The sequence below is a fragment of the Rosa chinensis genome, chromosome 2 (assembly GCF_002994745.2).
Source record: "Rosa chinensis cultivar Old Blush chromosome 2, RchiOBHm-V2, whole genome shotgun sequence".
Lineage (NCBI taxonomy): Eukaryota > Viridiplantae > Streptophyta > Magnoliopsida > Rosales > Rosaceae > Rosa > Rosa chinensis.
The window spans coordinates 64,439,913-64,461,511 of record NC_037089.1 but is presented as its reverse complement, the minus strand read 5'-3'; the positions used below and the strand labels follow the sequence as shown (position 1 = coordinate 64,461,511).

The window sequence follows — 21,599 nt, the reverse complement described above, 5'->3', positions numbered from 1 at the left end:
GTAAATTATAAAACTATATAGGCAATATAAGGAAATTCCGGAAAAATAAATAATAATTTAATTGAATGTTATATTTAAGGGAGGTAAGAAGAGTTTTTTTTTTTTTTTTTTTGCATTTTTCTCTTGTTATCCTTATTTGTCTTTTCATATGACTTGATAAAGTCTATTTACAATTGAAAAAAGTTGGAGATCCAAATATCAAATTGGGAGGTCCAACTAGAACCACTCTCTTAGAAATAATAAAAATCTCTCTTGTTGTTTATATGTAATGGGACAAAACCAATAATATTGAATCCAATCTAGTAATGTAGAATCAAATTTAAGACAATGACTTTAGAATAATGCTAGATGAACCACCTTTTTGGGTACCACCTGCATCTCATCTTATATGACAACTGATGTGGCAGAGCCATGCCATGTCATTTAATGAAATTCTATGATAGGTTGGACTTTCTACCACATCAGCAACCACATAATGTGGGATACAGGTTGTTCACCTAGCATTACTCATGACTTAATTCCCCATTGAAAATTATACTCACGATAAGACTAGACAAGGACAAAGGTAATCATAACCACGAGTTAAAATCATATTTATCACCTGTATTCACTGGCCAGGAGGTAGGAGATAGCTTGGTGGGCACATTTTTTTTTTTGGGCCATGAGTATTGAGCCATAACTTGGTTGGAACACTAGCCCATCCTGGGTTAGTTTCCAAAGATTGAATTACTTTTTTGTAAGCCCTCTGCCAGATTAGTGTCCATGTATCTATATGGCTTCGCAACGTATAGGAAAAACTGTAGCTCCATTATTTTTTTTTCTCAGCTTGTAGAAGTAAAATTAAGGAACCTAGGCCCTTTATTTTGAATAGAAATTGATATCATTATATATACCCAATAGCTAGAGCCTAACACGAACTTAAAACAACTTGACCGGCAAGAAAATATCAGAACCTTGTTTAAGTAAATGCAACTCATTACGAGTTTGATTTTAGCTTGCTATGTAGCGAACTTACAAAAAAAGAACAACTTTGTGTCTATAATGAAAAAAAAAATTAATTAGCCTCCCATTAGCCTGCACATAATTATGGTAGCCATAAAACGCCACTTCCTAGCAAATAAATAGGAGCAACTCTTTATCCATAAGCCGCTTGAAACACACCAGTCACATTCAAGATAGTTACTAACTCCTAGAGAAGTCATGATTCGAATAATCTAGCGCTTAAAGACTGCAAATCGACCCAAAAAGTCCAAGAAGGTCAGGACCCTAGGCCCTGTTGTTTTATTAGAAGTAGGCCTTTTAATGACTCCGAATCGTAATTTTTCTCTATTTGTAATTATAATTTCTAATTCAATGAAATCTCATCCTTTTTTTTTTTTTTTGAATCAAGCCAGATACATACCTTCCCTTATCATTTATGGGCAAGTCTATGACGTGTTAGCACCACTCATTAGACAATAAGTGCTCACAAATGAAAGCAAGCCTATAACTATGAAAAATCTAGAACATAGTATATAGGCTTAGTTCAACAAAAAACTAAAATCTCTCCTTGCCATCCAAGTTAAGGTGAGGAGGTTTGGCTGGAATTCGAAACCCCATAAAAACATAACCCAAAACTTTGAGCTTCAAATTTGAATTTAGTTTTTGTAGCCAATTTTGTTTGGGGCCCCAAAAGAAATTGGACACCCTAACACAATTGGACCTCCAAAGTGATTTGGGCTACCCAACCCAAACTGGACTCTTCCTTCTTTGCGCCGGTCAATGTCGCTGTCGCCGCCTCCGCCACGGTCGCCCGTACAGCAAAGAAGCACCGAGATTGCATCGTTGCCTCTCCTTGAGACCGGATGCCTCCAATCGCCGTTATATGGTAGTGGGAGCCTCTACTGCACCAAACCACAGCCGGCATCAAGCCGATCCCTTTCACGGTTGAAACCGCTGCTGCACTTACAGGATGCCAACCACCACGATTTTCTGTCTAGTGTGACCCAATCGTCGCTAACCCTGGTAACCCATCACCGGCCTTGAGCCACACTCTATTTGGTCAGATTCTACCAGAATCCTGACTAAAATCTTCCCTCGTTAATTTCCTCCAGCGTGAGAGTCCGGCAATTGCAAAACTGTCCATTTCCCCAGAAATTGTGGAAAGGCAGTCTAGTTGGGAGCTAGTCGAGTGAGATTGACGTTGGGTCACCGAGAGGAGGTAGCGAGAGGCGGAGAAGATTCCGCTTGGGGTTGGCGTTGACTGGTATTGCTTGGATTACGGCTAGGGTTTGCTAGAATTCTGAAGAGGATGCGTCACATCTTATGCTATTGTTTGCATTCCTTATGAAATCTCATCCTTTATGATCACAAGAACAAAAGAAAAAAAAATTGAATTGAGTGCCAGATTCCCACTTTTATTTTATTACATCATAGTTAATGACTTGGAGCATATCCAACCTTACTGTCAAATGACAATGTGGAGGCTCAACCGCAAGAAATGAAAGAGGAAAGCACTCCAGCAGATCTGCCAAATCCTACATGGATTAGGCATTCCAATTCTCTCTGTTAAATTTGACAGATCTCCCAAATCTGTTAATTTGTATCTTTTCAATTTTTAATACATTGATTCCTTATTTTCTTCTCCCTATTTCCTTCACTTTTCTCTGTTTCTTCCTACCCAGACCAAAACCATTTATGGCAAACCTTCATATTCAATTTTCATACGAAAAGAGAAAATCGACAAATTGGATTGAAGCAGATCCGATCAGATCAAGCCCCGACCACTCAGGTAAGAACAGTGTCACAATTGTCGATTGCAGTGTTTAGACGGCGATTGCGGTGTTGGGATGAGGTTGAGATCGGTGGAGAAGATTGATTTGGAGAAAGAGAATTAAATAGAAGGCTTGCTTGTGTTTGTAGTGTTGTAATCCGAGCTTATTGCTACGTTGCTTGGATCTGTTCTAGCTGTGTTTTAGTTTTCATTGGTTGCTTGGATTTGTTCTTGGAATCTGGGCATCTGATGTTTGTTCTTGTAAGGAAAAAAAAAACAGAAGAAGAAGTCGAGAAAGAGAAGTTGAGAAGGAGGGATAAATATGGATGATAATTTTTTGTAAATAAAATAATAATAAAAAATTCTGTTGTAGGAGAATGAAATTGTGTCTATTATTGATAATAGGAGCCCTTTAAATAGGGAGTTACAAGGTACCCAAAAAGGTAATAGAATCTGATTACAATTGAATACCTAGAACACATTCCTATTACAACTCTAAACCCTAGTTTGTAGAGGCACACATTATGTCGATATCCTTCAACACTCCCCCTTGTGCTGCTCAAACTTGGTGATGACGCTTTAATTGTTGCCTCGTTAAAAACCTTGCCAGGTAACAAGAACCCTGTGGGACAAAAATAATCCTGGTCGAATGACAAAAGAGCACAACACGTCCTTCACTCTTAGAGATCGAACATGTAGACATCATGCCTCCCCTGATGTCAATATCTCCCCCTGATTGCTACAATCATGGGAGTTCGGATAACTTTCTCAATCCGATGCTCTTCACATGTTTCTCGAAGGTGGATTTTGGTAACGACTTAGTAAATAAGTATGCTACATTATCCTCTGATCGGATTTGGTTCACTTCAATATTTAGAAATGCTTGTTGCTATTTTGATGGAGGGGAGGAGGAGCACGGAAAGTGGCATTTTGCCTTGTGGGGTCCGATCCCACACTTCCGTCATCTCTTTTCTCTGTAGGGATAGAACAAGCCCATATCAATCTAATGGCGTTGCATTGGCGCGGGGCTATGTCTAGCCAACAAGTTCATAATAATTGAGGTGTCCGGTCTTGTATTGTGCTAAGTACAATAATGTGCCTATTGTACAAAAGTGTGCACTTCTGCTATTAATACGTCTTCGTCATCATCCCTGGGACGAAACGGATCCCTTTTAGGGCCAAGACTACGGACGACCATGTGCATCTTTGACTTTATCAAAAATGTCTCTTGACACGGTATACAAGTTCTGAATCTAGACAAAACCGTGTTCTCCCAAGGTCCTTCCTCTCAAACTCTGATTTCAAGTGTTTAGCGGTTTCCCTTAACTCTCAAGGGTTCCAATTATGTTTATCAACATAAACCGCAACAATTGCAAATCCGGCACTTGTCATGGAAACGCGTGGGCAAAGTTCATCATATCTCTTCCCAATCAAGTAGTCATTTTAGTGAGCATTTCAACCTCATTGCAAATGCACTCCGTGGTCTAGAGCCACTTGACTTAGGTAAATGAAGTCCACAAGAACCTTCATTATATTTCGTATCTAGATCCCCATAGAGATACGTATTGACCACATTCGTAAGCTGCATGTTCAGTTATTTAGAAACTACCAAACTGACAAGGTAGTGAAGTGCAATGACATCCATTACTAGAGAATATGTCTTCTCGTAGTCGATTCTAGGGCGTTGTGAGAAACCTTGCGCCATAAGGCGAGATTACCATCTATTTTTCTCATCACGCTATCTAACGAAGACCTATTAATGTCAACAGGTTTTATGTTAGGAGGTGTTGGTATCTCAGGCCCGAAATCCTTCCTCTTCGTTAGTGAATCCAATTCAACCTAGATCGCATCTTTCCATTTAGGCCAATTTTCTCTACGTTGGCATTCTTCAACGGAGTAAGGTTCGATGTCATTGGTCTCAATAATTCCACGTCCTCATGTATACTAGTGTAGTTCGTAGAGATCTCTATATTTTCAGGAATTGGTTCTAACATTGAGGCGTCCCCCAATGATGTCTCTTGGACATAACCACAATCCAAAAATATTCTCATGAGACGGATTTTGAGTATCAATGATCAATTGATCAAGTTGTGCCAAACTCGCTCTCTTCTTATGGCGAGAATCCATCGAACCTATGAGTCTCCTACTCTCTCTAGCGGAACCCATGGCCTATGACGCCATTATGCCACCTTTATGGCGTCACCATACCACCATCCATGATAGTGGTGCAGTACCCATCTTCTCTGGGTGGCACCATGTCCTCTTGTGGGGACATCAATCCTTGCAGGCATGTTTGCAGCAGGTATATGTGATCTTGTTACTTTTAGGGGATCAAGATAAGACATAGTGGGGACAGACCACGACAATTCCTGTCGTTCCTGTTGAACATTGACGTTCTAATCTCCCCCTAACGACGGGAAGACTGTCTCATCAAAGTGACAATTCACAAATCCAGCGAAATAGAGATCGCCTGTCAAGGGTTTTACATAGCGGACTTATAGTTGGAGACTTATGTCCAAGGTTCTACATAGCGGACTTATAGTTGGAGACTTATGTCCAACAAATATATATATATATATGCATTCGTTGCAATGACTCATGTTGATGCGCTGTGGCGGCGCAATTGGCACATGAACCGCACACTCAAATATGCATAAATACGAGATATTAGACTCGAACCCAGTCACTAGCTGTAACGCAAATAAAAGTTGAGTGGCTGCTATGAGTCGTAGACGAATTAGCATAGCTGCATGCGTTATTGCATAACCCAAGCGGAAATATTGGTGCGCATTACCAATGTCCGGGCTACCATCGTAGTCATTTAATGGTGGCTTTTCCGTGAGACCAATTGAGTGTGTACATGGAAATATGATACTTAATATCAATACCCAATGATATGCAATAGTCATCGAAAATTGTCGATGTAAACTCTCTAGCAGTATCAAGTCAAATTGACTGAATGGGATGATCTGGGTAGTGAGCCCGTAGCCATATGTTATGTGCTAGGAGTGTAGTATAAGTAGCATTACGATATGTTATGAGCTTTATAATCAACCAATGAAGGTTTTGGTTAAGCTATAATGTCACAATAGACTTGAGAAGTAGAGAGAGGAGTTTATGGCGTCAATGCCATGTATTTGCCGCAGGGGGTAGGCGGCGCCGGCCATGTATGGTCGGTCTTTGCACAATCATGGCACCATGAGGCGCATGTGCAGCTCCTCGAACCAATTCTTGGTTCTTATTTTTCTTCGTTCTGAAAATGGATGTCCGTGTAAAGTCTTTAATACATGGATCATCATGTCAAAGCCTATATGTGTCAGAATCCCATAAGTCGTCTCTCATGACATGGTTGGATTCAATAACTCAAATAGTGATTGCATACAACCCACTAGAGCGACACATAAGTTTCTCTAATACTCGTTTATGTCCGTAGTCATTAGAGGTGATGCAAAGGAACTCTGTCCATTCTCAAAATGTGTTTCCACATGAAAACCATTGGCTCTTATATAATAAAGTTCGAATTAAGGTATGTCCAAGACATTAAGTAAAAGAATTGATACTTTATTAATAGCCAATGATTACATCAAAGTTTCCAAAATCTAATCCAAAATAAAATCAAAGTAAGACATATTGTAGTCACTCTATCCGTTTGGTAACTCCAATCAAATATGACCAGGAAAGTAGAGAGAAACGTTGGTGGAGCGAGGCTCTCTTAAGTACCAATAATCTCAATGACTTTCCTAGACATCACATTTTATTAGGTTCGCCACATAAGAAAGGGTTAATACAATTGTCATTTATTGACTAAGGCAAATTGCCATTACAAAATTCTTGGAAAAATAAAAGACTATTTGAAATAAAAATCTGCGGCATTTTGTCTTCATCGCCAGATTTAAAGTCTTTTTGAACTCGATGTCTTGATCACTGTGAGGCAACTACCTTTTTAGGTACATTGCAAACTCAGGCCCATTGATCAGACGTTCCATATCAGAAATAGATACCATGAAGAGGATTCTCCCTTGATTGAGGCGCATTGGCACAATGTGCATGGTCCCTAGGACCTGAGGCGTTGGAAGATTATGACCATGACCAACGTTGGCTCTATGGTTTCCTACCCTTAGTCCCTCAAAATCACGGCTCCTACGGTGGCGTGATTTGTTGCCTTTGGCTACTACCTTCATGAGCATTTCGATCATATGGATCATAATGTCTATGGCGACTTTCTCTAGCCATGGGACGATGCTCTGGATAGCTATCTCGAACCCTATCAATTTCTCAATCTATTTTTCTTCTGTGATCATCTTGCCACAGAAGCGCATCATTCCTGTGATGCGGAGAGCTTCCAAATAAAATTGTATGACTGTATCAAAGTCAGAGAAGCGAAGATCATTCCATACTGCTTCTAAATTCGGAAGGATGGAGTCACGAACATTGGCATGACGTTCACGAGGTGCTAAAGCTTTTTGGCGCTATCCTCATTCATGAACTCAAACTGGAGGTCTCTATCCATATGACGCATCATTAGGGCAAGTGCCCTGGAATTGTCAATCTCAGTTTGAGGGTCTGGAGCAGTTCCTTCAGAACAAAGCTCTTGGATTATGTGCAATAGATCACGAGAAATAAGATGGAGCTCAACGTCCTGAGCCCACAATAACTATCTTTTGCCTGCATAATCCAATGGAACAAAATCGAGTATGTTTGAGTTTGACATCCTGAAAAAGGGTGAAACAAGAACGAATTAGTTTCAGAGCTAAACTTCCACGAAAACTAATAATAATAATAAGATTTCCGAGCTATGCTACCAAGAAATCAATTTCCAATAATAATTGGATTAGACCAAACAATGATGTTTTAATATGGTCACAATTTGATGCTTACGGACGCTCTTAGTCCAAGCATTGTGAACGCTCTTAGTTCACACGAACACTCTTAGTTCGTTTAATTATGAAAACTCTTAGTTCATGCGAACACTCTTTGTTCGTTAAGCGTGAATCCCCACAATTCCACTTTGTTAAATATCAAAATCATTTGGCAACATATATTCCAATATTTGCAGAAAATAAAAGGAATTTAGATATAAGAAAGCAGGAACTTTAATTACAAAAGCTTACTTGGTAATTTGAAGTTTTGCGTCACGATTCTTTATACACGCGCATGTTGATGCAAGCGTGTAGCTAAATTAGGATTGCCAGAATCTGGTCGGAAATTGGCAATCGGTGGGCTGCCCTTCTCCCTTCCCTTTTTTTCTTTCTTTCTTTTTCTCCCTTTTTTTCTTTCGGCCCAGGCCTGCTTCCCCCCTTTTTTTTTTTTTTTTTTCTTTCTTTTCTTCTTCTGATGGGCCCACTCCTTCTCCCTCCTTCTTCTACGCTTCTTCTTCTTCTTCTTCTTTCTGTTTTTTTTTTCTTTCATTTCGCTGGTAGTCGGAAGAGATGCAGCAGCAGGGATGGTGATGCACGGGCTAGGCTTGTACGGGCTATAGGCTGCAGCGAGGGCTGCTGGGTGCAGGTGTGCACGGACTGCAGCGCGGGCTACTGGGTGTGCGCGTGGCTGTGCAGCAGGAAGGTGCAGGGGAGCGTGCGGCCGTGCAGCAGGAAGCAGCGGGGGCTGCTGTGCAGGTCGGCAGGGACTTGCGGTTTGCGGCAGAAGGATGGGGTAGAGCGCAGGGCTGCTGTGGGAGGCTGGCAGGAGCAGGTGCGGTAGGGGGGCTGCAGGGGAGGCTGCAGGCTCGGTGTGCAGGAGCTGTTGGGGTAGCAGTAGTGCGCGGGTTGCAGGCTGCAGGGAGGCCGGCTGGAGGCTGGGCTGCATGAGGCTGCGACAGAATTTTTGTGAGAGAGAGCTTTTAGGTTTTTTTTTCTTTTTATTTTGGGCTAGGGTTAGGACTCGTGCTAATAACGTGTTGTAGGAGAATGAAATTGTGTCTATTATTGATAATAGGAGCCCTTTAAATAGGGAGTTACAAGCTACCCAAAAAGGTAATAGAATTTGATTACAATTGAATACCTAGAACACATTCCTATTACAACTATAAACCTTAGTTTGTAGAGGCACACATTATGTCGATATCCTTCAACAAATTCTTATTATTTAACTTATTCATTGGAGAAAAAAAATTTAACGAAAACAACATTGACATGTCAGCCTTCTAATTAATTTTGACACATTCCATTTAACATCTCCATTGAAGATGCTCTCATGAACCATTCTCACTTACAAAATATGGAATTATGCAACTTGATCAAATTCTCATTAACTAGACTTTGTTCGGCAACATTCTCAACTCTTTAATCAAAATATTGGCAATCTGCTAATTGGGAGTCCACCGATGCAATAAGATGCACATATTTAGCACACTAGTACACTATCTTACTTTACAAGAATTCAAATATAACCTCCCCTTCAAGCGAGGGAGGTACAATGCACTCTCATATGCAATAGTGCCCTTCAAGAATGTACAGAGAAAAGAACTAATATCGTTTAATTCTTATTAAAAGTGAAAAAAAAACATTTAAAGAGAAAAAAAGAATTCTAATGCTGATCTTAAATAGTACTAGGGGTAATCTATAATGGACAAACCAAAAATGAAAAATATTACTAGTATAATGTGGTGTGGGAGGCACATTGTGGAAAGACTGTACCAAGACCAATCTTAGTCAAGAAAAGCTGCGAGTTCAGTTTTGATATTGGCTCTCTCCTGGGTCATCATCTTCCTTCCATCACAAAAAAAAAAAAGATCTCCAGATCTGTTGTGCCAATGAAGAAATCAAGCTCGGCCACACCATCGAACCCCAAATGGGTCCTACCCTACCAGACCCAAAACCTCACTGACCTCTACACCTTGGGCAAGATCCTTGGCCAGGGTCAGTTTGGAACCACCTACCTCTGCACCGAGAAGTCCACAGGCCACAACTTCGCCTGCAAATCCATCCCGAAGCGCAAGCTGCTCTGCAAAGAGGACTATGAGGACGTGTGGAGGGAGATTCAGATGATGCACCATTTGTCGGAGCACCCGCATGTGGTGAGAATCCGAGGCACCTATGAAGACCCTGGCTCGGTTCACTTGGTCATGGATCTATGCAAAGGAGGAGAGCTCTTTGATCGGATTGTGAAGAAGGGTCATTACAGTGAGAGAGAGGCTGCAAAGCTCATAAAGACTATTGTTGGGGTCGTGGAGGCCTGTCACTCTTTAGGGGTTATGCACCGTGATCTAAAGCCTGAGAATTTCTTGTTCGACAGCGACGAGGAAGACTCTGCTCTCAAAGCTACGGACTTCGGGCTTTCGGTTTTCTACAAGCCAGGTGAAATCTTCTCTGATGTAGTCGGTAGTCCTTACTATGTTGCCCCTGAGGTGCTGTGCAAGCACTATGGGCCTGAATCAGATGTGTGGAGTGCAGGAGTGATCTTGTATATTCTGTTGAGTGGGGTGCCTCCATTTTGGGCTGAGACTGAGACTGGGATCTTCAGGCAGATTTTGCAGTCAAGATTGGATTTTGAGTCCCAACCATGGCCTGGGATTTCAGACAGTGCCAAGGACTTGATTGCCAAAATGCTTGAGAGGAACCCAAGGAAAAGAATCACTGCCCATCAGGTGATTTGCCACCCATGGATCATAGACGACACCATTGCTCCGGATAAGCCTCTGGATTCCGCTGTGCTTTCGAGATTGAAGCAGTTCTCGGCAATGAACAAGCTGAAGAAGATGGCGCTGAGGGTCATCGCTGAGAGGCTGTCTGAGGAGGAGATTGGTGGGCTGAAGGAGCTTTTCAAGATGATTGATGCAGATGATAGTGGAAGCATCACATTTGAGGAGCTGAAGGAGGGTTTGAGGAAAGTGGGGTCTGAGCTAATGGAGAGTGAGATCAAGGATCTAATGGAGGCAGCTGACATTGACAACAATGGAACAATCGACTATGGTGAGTTCCTTGCAGCAACTGTGCACTTGAACAAGTTGGAGAGGGAGGAGAATCTGCTGTCAGCATTCTCGTTTTTCGACAAAGATGGAAGCGGGTACATCACCATTGATGAGCTCACACAAGCCTGTGTTGAGTTTGGATTGGGGGAGGTACATCTGGAGGATATGATCAGAGAAATTGATCAGGACAATGATGGGCAGATCGATTATGGAGAATTTGCTGCAATGATGAGGAAGGGGAATGGAGGCATTGGAAGGAGAACTATGACCAGAACTATAAACTTGGGGGATGCTTTTGGCCTGGGAGTGGATACCAATGGAGTCCAACTAACTGAATAGGATTCACTTGGGAGTGGAACTTTTGGGGATCTAACTTGGGCAGCTGAAATATGAATGTCACAGGATGTGTGTGAATGGTTTTCAGATTCAGATCATCTTGTAAGCCAAAAAAAAAAAATGTAGTGGAAATTGGAATAACATTCTTTTGATTTTTGTTCATATGAGGTCTAAACCTTTTTTTTTTTTTTTTTTTGAATCGAGGTCTAAACTTTTAAGAGAATGAAAAGCATAAAATTGAACTTTTCATGTAAATGTGGGTAATTACTCTACCACTAGATTCATGTCTTAAACATCAACCACACAAATGCTTCCTGCTCAAATATCTGCCAAGTTTCTCCATAGCAAAATTTCTGTGAACTACGTATTAAAAAGAAAAAAATCTGTGAAGTATTCTCTCCTAAACTGTGGGCTTTTTTTGTTTGTGAGATCTGGGCTTCAGAATTGGTACTAGACAGTATATCTGGAGTGCAACGCCTTATACGATAAGATCGACACTTGTGTCGTGTATAGACCGTTTGCGTGAATGGAAAAATTCAATTTTTCACGGAATTGGCACAAGCATAACAAACCAATCAGGGATGAAGGGTTTCACTATTTTCCTTTTTGGTTTACACTAGTCAAATATGAAAGGAGAGTTTTGTTCCATCCCATTTTACAACTCAATTTCACGAATCAAAAGATATCAATATTTTTGAGTAATAAACCATTGTCTGGAGTTCAACATCTTCAATTTTTATCGTATTACATTTTGTATATACTAAAGAAATTTTGTATAAACCACACTTGCAATGCCTCTGAAACTTTTTATTAAAAGTTGGCTGGTACGAGGAGTTCAAGAAGTGTAATGGAAGGCTTCAGGCACAAACTAGGCAGAGCAGAAGGTGGAGTAAACCTGCAGCAGGTATGGTAAAGAACTAAAGATGAAGTGTGATGGGGGCCTTTCTGGCCTCATTAAGGCGTGGTGGTGCTGACTGTGTGGCTTTGCAACAGTGAAGGAGATATTTTAGCTGGTGTGTCTCGGGCTTACGCCTTGCTTACTTCACCTTTCCATGCTGAACTAATGGCACTCAGGGATCGAATTCTGCTAGCCCAAACGCTGCAATACACATAGGTAAATTTTGAGAGTGACTGCGTACTTTTGGGTCAAGCTTTGCAGACTACATATCTACTATGAGCCTGTTGATTAATGAGGATAGAAACTTAGAGCATCTCCAATAATTTCCTTATAATTTTTCTATTATAGAAAAATAAAAATTAATATCTCCACAAAAAATTCTACTCCAACTCGAACAGATTCTCTATTTCACAGACTTTATAATTCTTTCTTAAATTTTTACAGATTGCTGTAAATATAGAGAATTTTGTTTTCTCTCTCGTCACTATCTCTACTTTAGAGATAATTATAGGGAATATGTTTGAGCAAAACAGCCAAATTTATCCCTAAAAAAAAAAAAAAATCAAGATATAGAAAAGCTGTTGGAGTTGCTCTTACTACAGGAACACCCTGCTTTTTTCGTTATCCATGTAAAAACAGAAATAATTGCTCACTTCATGCTTCTCATGCTTTAAGGAATAGATAGTGATAGCTAGCCTTAGTTTGTAAACAACTCCTAAAATTATAAAAGATGTCATTTGTAATTATATAATCGTTAACTGATTTAATGAACTTACTTTAAAAAAATTAAATGAGTCACTCACAAAATAACTCATTCTTACGGATGCTTAACTTTTCATAAAATGCACAGAATCTCTTCTTCTTCTTTTCTTTACAAAAACATCATTTTTAAACGGTCAATCACCTCTATAAAATATCATAAAGTAATACCTTGCACGTTCAACCTTTCATACAACAACACATTTCTAATGAATTTTTTAAATGCGTCACCACACCTAGGGCACAAAATTTTGAGAGTGACTGCATACTTTTGGGTCAAGCTTTGCAGACTACATATCTACTATGAGTCTGTTGATTGATGAGGATAGAAACCTACTCCAGAAACACCCTGTTTTTTTCGTTACCCATGTAAAAAGAGAAATAATTGCTCACTTACATGCTTCCCATGGTTTAAGGAATACTGATAGCCAACCTTAGCTTGTAAACAACTTATAATGTCATTCTTAATTATATAATCGTTAACTGATTTAATGAACTTACTTTAAAAAAAATTAAATGAGTCACTTGTAAAATAACTCATTCTCACGCATTCTTGACTTTTCATAAAATGCACATATCCTCTTTTCTTTTCTTTTTCTTTATAAAAACATCATTTTTAAATGGTCAATCACCTCTATAAAATATTGGAAAATAATACCTTAAAAGTTTAACACGTTCAACCTTTCACATGCAAATTTTTTTGATTCATTCATTCAACCAAGGTTTTAAATATCGGTATTTTCATATCTATCGGTACTTTGAAAAAGGGAGATATCGGATATATCGGGGATACAGTGTACGAAAATATCGTTTTTGAAAAAAGTCAATTTATTAGAAATTTAGAACTACATATAAATACATATGAATGTAAACTTCATCTACATCCAAAAAGAGACTCTAGGCGGTTGAAAAGCCGCTCGCTGGTCTACAAAAATGCAATAATCAGACCAAGACATATGACCCATATAGTGCGAATTGTAGTGATGAACATGATAGTTATAGATCTCTTTAGAGCTGCTGACTGTTTTCCCTATAAGGGGATAATAAGGATGAACCCAACTAGATGACTGATCATATACTTCTCCATATTGATTATATCCATAAGCATCATAACCAAATTGATTGTTGCCTTCATGAGATTCATTTGAGATCCCACTGCGCTCTGTGCCTAAACTGATAGAGTCAAAACTTAAGGCAATTGAAGAAACATCAGATGGGGTACTTTGATCATCAGTTGCACCTCTAGTCTTCCTCCCATATCGGGTCTTCTCTTCAGCACCATGACCAGCTGTTCTCACTCCGTCGTCTTCATCTTGGGTGACATGATCAAAATTACATTCACAGGTAAATTGGAATCCTTCATCCACAGAAGATTGTCCATATTCATATCTTTCACCTCCACCACCTGTTCCGCTTCCACCATCTCCACCATCATCAGAACTATCTGGAGTTGCTGTACCACCCCACGCATCATCACTATCTGAATTATCTTCTGGGTTTTTAACAACTTCTTCAGATAAAACTCTTTCTACGTTGATTCCAGCATTAGTTGCAGTTTCTACAACTTGTGGAAGAGGTCTTCCAGGTTCATCATCGAGGTGTGCAGGCATAATCCAATCATGAAGTGGATCAATGCCATTATCAAGCGGCTCACTTGCAACATGAAGTAGATCTATATAGTTGTTTTCATTGACCACATTATTTTTTGCCTGTTTATCTCGCAGCCGCAGCTTCATGTTGTAGTAGCAGTATACAAGCTTTTCCAACTTCTGATATACCAAACGGTTCCTTTGCTTGGTATGAATAATAGCAAATGTACTCCAATTTCTCTCACACGCAGAAGAAGAAGTCGTTTGTGCCAAAATACGCATTGCAATTTTCTGCATGTTTGGTGCAGAATACCCAAATTGTGTCCACCAATCAGCTGTAAAGCTACTACAATGAGTTACTACTATAATAGATCAACATTTTCTATTAAAGAAATTACATGTGTGTGTATGTGTGTGTTTTAATGTATACATATACGGATATACCACAAACCTGTATTTTTGGTTTCTCTTGTTTTTCTTGCTATGGTTGACCCAAATGATTCTGTTGCATCTCTAAAGCATACAATCTACATTAACCATTTGAAAAGAGAAGAAAAGGGAAGAAAAGGTGGGGAGGGCCGGAGGGGACGACAAAAAAGAGGAGAAAATGGTAGAAAAATAGAGAATTGTCGGTTGTAGTTTGTTATATACTTATATATATATATGTTTGATTTTTTTTAGAAGTACTATAACATAGTCTATATATATAATAATTCTTTTTTATTTTTATAACGTAGAGAATTACTGAGTTTTTTTTTTTTACCTCAAATTTTACAGATATTTCTTCACTTTATCGGGATATATCGCAAATATATAATATATCGGGGATATTTGACGATGTCGGAGAAATTTCGCAGAAACGGTGACAGATAAGATATTTACCCCCATAAATATATCGGTCCGTCGAAAAAAGGAGATATCGGGAGATATATCAGATATATCGCAGAGATTTTGAACCTTGCATACAACAACACATTTCTAATGAATTTTTAACTTTGTAATGCGCTCGTATTCTTTTTTTGTTTTCTAAATGCGTCACCGCACCCAGAGCACAAAAGTTCTCATAGTATTGTTATCTGAAATGGCACATGAGTGAATTGGACCAGTTGGGTACCAAGTTGTGTTTTACGAAAGCAATGGCGGCAGTGGGTCCACCGTCCCAGTTTCATCTCACGATTAAAAGAGGTTACGTCGTCGTCAGAAAGTCTCTGGAAACAGTGAAAACACAGAACCTTCTGGATACACAACCTGCAAAATATCTCGTACCTCCCCTGCAATCTCCGCCGTCCATCACCAACTCCCTATAATCATAAAGATTCTATTATTTTAGACAAGTTGAATGAAAAAACCAATATAAAAATATCACAAATAAAACCTATTTAACTTGTTTGGTTTCTGGAGACTTCTTGGGGAGGTCTGTGCTGCTCGTGTTTCTTTTCCCATTCCTCCCAAACACCCAGGCCTAAAACATGTTTAATGTTTACCGAGGTGCAGTAGCAGTAGTACACCGAGTTGTATCACATACAAATTCTCTTTCTTCTATGATTGTCTTGTGTTAAGCAGCCTCTTGGGTACTATAATTTGTCGACCTGAAATATTTGGTTTTGTTGTGTTGTGGTTTTGGTGGTGTTGTCTTTTGTGCGAGTTTGGTTTTTTTGCGTCAAGGGAATTTGAAGAATGGCTAACAGGGAAGAGAAAGGCAATGACTTTTATGCTGTTTTGGGGTTGAAGAAGGAATGCTCGGATTCGGAGCTCAGGAATGCCTATAAGAAACTTGCGCTGGTTAGAGTTTCTACAATTTTTAATGATTTTAACACTTTGATTTGCAATTCATTGAATGGGGCCTCGTTAATTTCATAAGTCGTAGCTAAAGAAATAGTCTTTCTCTCCAATTAACTTCTGGGTGTTTGTCAAATCATCGAAAAGAATGAACTTTTTGACTGTTCCTCAGTATTGGGCTTGGTGCAGGGTCACTAGTCCCGTTTGGTTCTTCATTGGAACCAAATTGGGTTTTCAGTGAAACGTCAAACAGGTTAGAAAGGTCGAAAAGCATTGAGTTTTTATGGGATTTATGGGAGGTCGGGGAATTTTGTGTGTTGTTGTTTAATTCATTGAGTTTTGCGTTAATAAATCTGTCTTTGTTGATATAGAGATGGCACCCAGATCGTTGCTCGGCCACAGGAAATTCAAAGTTCGTGGAAGAAGCCAAGAAGAAGTTTCAGGACATTCAACAAGCCTATTCTGGTAATTCCACCTCCTCCTCCTGATTTTTTTTTTTTTGTGGTTTTTATTTCAACTTCTAGGTTCTTGTATAAAGAAACAGAGAGATTGAGGCATGCGCTCTGCTTTTTGCTTTGACAGTTCTGTCTGACGCGAACAAGAGATTTATGTACGATGTAGGAGCTTATGAAGGTGATGATGACGAAAATGTAAGCCTTCTATAATGGCATCATGGGATCGATCTGTTCTCTACACCCACCAAATTATTGCATACACCCGCCAGAATATGTAGTCTTGAAATTTAGATGTAAACACTTTGTATGCCTCCTTGTGATAATGAGCTTATTGGTAACATGTTGGTGCAGGGAATGGGTGATTTTTTGAACGAGATGGCGGTGATGATGAGCCAGACTAAGCCGAATGTATGTTACCACAAATTCATGACCTTTCTTGTTTCCTAGGATAATACTTGCATTCCATTGATCATAATGGTGCTGGTTCATAAATCATAGTAATGGTATATATGTTGTTGAAAGTGATCATGGGAAAATGGTATGAAAGCTTTAGGCTTTGAAGGAAAACCCAAGTGTTTATTAGCATAATTCTGCTTTACATAGAGGCCTAACTTTTTGCTAATACTCATGAGAAAAGGAAAAATGGTTGGTTTTGTTCTTGAGCAGAATGTTGAAGGGCACTCAGGGGTCCACAGTTATATTAAATTAGGCCAAATGCCTTTACCCTTTGGATAGGGTCTCCCTTCTTCTTTTTCCTTTTTTTGGGTCATATTTATGAGCTCTTTTGTGATTTCTTTTGTGTTGAAATCCTAGGAAGTCTATTTTAGGGAAAAATAATAAAATAAAATAAATCTCAGGAAGTCTATTTTGAAGGGCCCACTTTTAAGAGTTTGACTATTCTTACTATTAAATTCTTTAGACTCATTAGGTCCCACAATCAACGGTTAATAATCATTCATTATTTCACGCGTGATATAATCATAAAGTTTTCTCTCATAAAGTTAATGCATACTTATAATTGGTATAATTGGTATCTGCATTAAAATCCAGTTTTAGTGAAATTTCTAAGCTAATTTAACATTTCCATTGATTGCATTCATATTCTCATCTGCTACTATACTGAAATATGCAGAAATTAGTTTTGCGACAAGTCTCGGTTTACATTTTATTATCATGAGATGGTATTGTGAATAGTGTTACTGCTGCTATTGACATATGTGTAACTGACAGGAAAATGGAGGGGAGAGCTTTGAACAATTGCAGGAACTCTTTGAAGAAATGTTTCAGGGGGATATTGAGAGTTTCAGCTCCTGCTCTCAGCCTCCTGCTTCCTGTTCTACTTCTTCATCTTCATACGTATCCTACTGTGAAAGTTCTACACCCAATAACAAACGTAATTCCTCTGAAATGAATTATGGCAACGCAACCTTGGACAGTTCTGGTTTTGACACTCATTTTCACAGTTTTTGTGTAGGGGTTAGTGCTCTTGCCTTTATGCTTTTAAATCTAATTTTTTAGCATTTTATGCTTGTTATATGAGACTGATGAAATGGTTGGGTGATTTTGCAGTATCTTTTTTTGTTCTTGTTTTTTTTGGTACAAAAATTAATTTTCTAACAAGTTACTGGTATGTGATAGTGGATCAGAACAATATTTTGATCTTTCAAAACAATGCCTCGCCTAATGTATTATGTGTCCTTTGTGAAGGCGTGTCCTTAAATTGATTTACAATTGGAGCAAATAAATGATATGACTATGAACCAAAATTTCAATGTTATGAAAAACATATTTATTCCGGTTTAAGTTTCACATCATAATGTTTCTGAAACTGAATTATAAACATAGAGAACATTTTTGTATTTAGACGACTATAACCATACTGCTGTGACAAATCCATTCCGTTCTCTTTTTGGTTCTTTTGTTTAATTTATAAGCTTCATATTCATCTGTCTGTGATTGATGCTGTGAAGACAGGCGGAAAGCCAGCAAGGGATCGGGAAAGGGATGTCGGGAAGAGAAGGGATTCCAGGAGGAGTAACCAGTAGGCGAAGGGAGGGCAGGAAACAAAAGGTTACATCTGGGCACGATGTCTCATCTAATGATCACTCGGGTATATCTGCTAGATAATGCCATTGAATTGATTCAGCTATTCACCGATTGCTAGAGAATTACTTGGCAGAGTTTTTATCAGCTTGGAGAGTGCAGTAGCAAAAACATCATCAGCTTGAAGCAATTACTGGTCAAATTTAGGCAAACTGTAGTTTTACTATTTAATTAAGGTCAGGGTGAGCTTCCTAGTGCATTTCTGCCATGCCATACAATTTAATGGTGATGACATTTTCTGAAGTGTTCATCCTTTTTTTTTTTTTATGTTAATTGAGATTTCCCTGTTTTTGCTATTGGGTGTTCTGAAGTGTTTTCAATCTTCCATTTTTTTTTAATTATATTATTTATCATGAAACAACTGTTAACAGCATTCAAATCATTCAGTGCTCTCTTGATGGATCCAGTCATCCAGCGCCCCTGAACAGATTTTTCTGCAACATTCACCCACTTTTATTTAGAACTTCCATGTTCTTGTTCTTTTTCTTTTTCTTTTTCTTTTTCTGGTCAAGGAACTACTAATTATTTAATATTTATAACCAAGAAAAAAGAAAACAGAAATGGCACTATTGTAGGATTGTGGTTTGGTCATATCTGAGGACAGTGAACCCTACTGCACGTTTGCTGTGACCCTACAGGGAGCCCGACTGCGCTTGGACGAATTCCCAACTTATCCGCTCAACCTATCGTTGGTGTAGTTCAGAAATAAAGACCCTTCACAATTGGGAAACGCCATTCCCTTTTATTATATGATTTGTTGTTTTGACGGGTCATTATATGATTTCTTATGATGAATGAAGAAGGCAATGTGATTAACAATAGGAGATAAAATTGAAGAGACTTAACAAAGAAGATTAGATGCAAGCGCCTTTTAAGGTGTGTGTGTGTATATATATCTTGATTTTTAAGTAGAACAGAAGAGAACTCCCAACTAGAGGAGGAACAAAAATCCTAAATTCATGAACCTCCATTTGGATTTGAGTGATCAAGAATCACTACTGGCTTCTCTACTATTATTTTTGTCTCAAAAAGAATTTTATGATTGCTCAAAAATTTATTAAATTTATTAAAATTAAAAAATTGAACGATTTTAATTTTGCCAGTGTTTTATCATTGTCGACTTATGGTCCGAGCATAGTCTTCCGTAACATTATTGCTCACATATTTGGAATTAGCTCCTCAAGTGTTATACAAGTTCCCAAATAATATTTGGCAAATATGCAAGGGCAATTATGCCTATACCCTCAACTCCAATAGTTGGTCACTCAGCAATGCCATGCTCATAACAAGTTGAGCAACTAAGCTAGTTGAAGTGGACAAAAGTTGGTGAATGTGGGATTGCAAAAAATTAAAGGGATCTGGAAAATGATGTCCAGAAACAGAAAAATCCAGCTTTTAGATTATATGGGTTGAGGTGGTGACAGTAAGTCTGCATAGAATAAGTTCAGGATCTTGATTTAGACATGGTAAAGCATTGGATTGACCTCCATTAACAAACCAAATCATTATATTATTGGTAAACTTGCCATGATCTCCCATTAATTATAGATCCAAGTTGTGCTAACTGATGAAAAGCTATATCAACCCAGCTTGCATTCTTATTTTTCTAAGAATCAACTTGCAATTTTTGTCTTTGTAATTAGGTCAAAGTTGAATGCTTTAATCTAAATACAATTTTATTGGGTTTCTAGAAGGCTAGAAAACCACAATCCAACTTAATCATGAAGATCAGAAGTCCTGTACTAATTAATTTCCTAATTCTAATACCTGCAAAAAGGATTCGTATGTGTGTGCAAGACTGCCATATTTCAGAAGAAATTCGTTTAATATAAATATTTCATAATGTTCAGTTTAATATAAATATTTCATAATGTTCTATAGTGCCTAATAGGTTTAGACGTTTAGTAAGGACTAGGTACTAATAGTTGAGTTTCTCAACAAAAAAAAAAAAGTACTAATAATTTAGAGGGCCAAAAATTTGTTAAATTAAAGTAAAGCAGTTGAAATTGACCGAAAGAAAACAAAATCAAATCAAGGTTATTTTAGTTTTGGAAAACTGAAAGCCGAAGCCATCGGTTCGATTAGCGTTCAATACTGAAAAATCAAGGGTTTTTTACTTCAACAGTGTCTGAACTCTTCGAGGACTTTTGAAATGATACCTGAACTTTCAAAGTTATCAATGTGATACCTGAACTCATTTTTTTGTATCAACGTCGTACCTGCGGTCGATTTCCGTCACAGAACCGTTAACTATGACCACGTGCCCAGCACGTGAAGCACAAAATAAGGGTGAAAATGACATTTCCCACTTCCTTTAGTTCTTCGTGGGGTTTTTTAGTTCAACAGTGTCTGAACTCTTCGAGAACTTTTGAAATGATACCTGAACTTTCAAAATTATCAATATGATACCTGGACTCATTTTTTCATATCAACGTCGTACCTGCGGTCAATTTCCGTCACAAAACCGTTAACTATGACCACGTGCCCAACACGTGAGGCACTTAATGAGGTTAAAAGACTAATTTACCCTCAAAAGTATTGTTTTTTATTTTTGTTTGCTTTCTTTCTTTCTTTTTTTGTTTCTTGTTTTTCTTTTTCGACGTCTTCTTCCCTTTGATTTGTCCCCTCCGATTGGAAGCCATGGCCGCAAATCAGATCTCACCTTCTCTCTCAACCGCCCAACCCTTTCCAAGCACTACTTGACTACAACCACATTGAACTCAGCTAGATCCATATGGCTACCTTGCAAAAATTCAAGCTCCTCGCCACTCAATGCCCCGTCATCGCCTGAAGCCCTATGTACAGCCCATCCGCCAGCCCCGTCATCCACCTCCACCGCCGTAAAACCCTCAGATTGTTCCTCACCTGCCCCGACTGCCACTGATTGCCTCGCCAGAGTACCTCTTCCTATGCTCAAACTAAGTACTGATATTACAGCCGCGAATAACCAAAAACCCGTTCTTTTTTGGACAAATTGATTAGAAGCTGGAATCAGTGAAATGATCATTGCCCCATTGTT

General features: G+C 38.8%; 2 protein-coding genes across 5 annotated transcripts; both read left to right on the top strand.

The window, feature by feature from the left end:
- Positions 1-9,349: 9,349 nt before the first annotated feature.
- Positions 9,350-11,159, top strand: LOC112187505 (calcium-dependent protein kinase SK5). The gene has a single exon (XM_024326337.2). It carries the CDS (start codon positions 9,504-9,506, stop codon positions 10,998-11,000), a length of 1,497 nt encoding a protein of 498 aa, XP_024182105.1. The 5' UTR covers positions 9,350-9,503; the 3' UTR covers positions 11,001-11,159.
- A 4,448-nt stretch (positions 11,160-15,607) lies between these two features.
- On the top strand, positions 15,608-18,876 carry LOC112188473 (dnaJ homolog subfamily B member 6). Of its 4 annotated transcripts, none has more exons than XM_040514704.1 (6): positions 15,608-16,025; positions 16,195-16,284; positions 16,394-16,487; positions 16,829-16,885; positions 17,708-17,953; positions 18,452-18,876. In XM_040514704.1, the coding sequence occupies exons 1-6, from the start codon at positions 16,003-16,005 to the stop codon at positions 18,602-18,604; spliced, it is 663 nt and encodes a 220-aa protein (XP_040370638.1). In that variant the 5' UTR covers positions 15,608-16,002; the 3' UTR covers positions 18,605-18,876. The 4 variants fall into 4 exon arrangements, with proteins under 4 accessions (XP_040370638.1, XP_024183359.1, XP_024183360.1 ...); XM_024327591.2 differs by having other exon boundaries at positions 15,609-16,025; positions 16,195-16,275; XM_024327592.2 differs by lacking the exon at positions 16,195-16,284 and adding an exon at positions 16,605-16,672 and having other exon boundaries at positions 15,613-16,025; positions 18,448-18,876.
- The last annotated feature ends 2,723 nt before the right edge of the window (positions 18,877-21,599 follow it).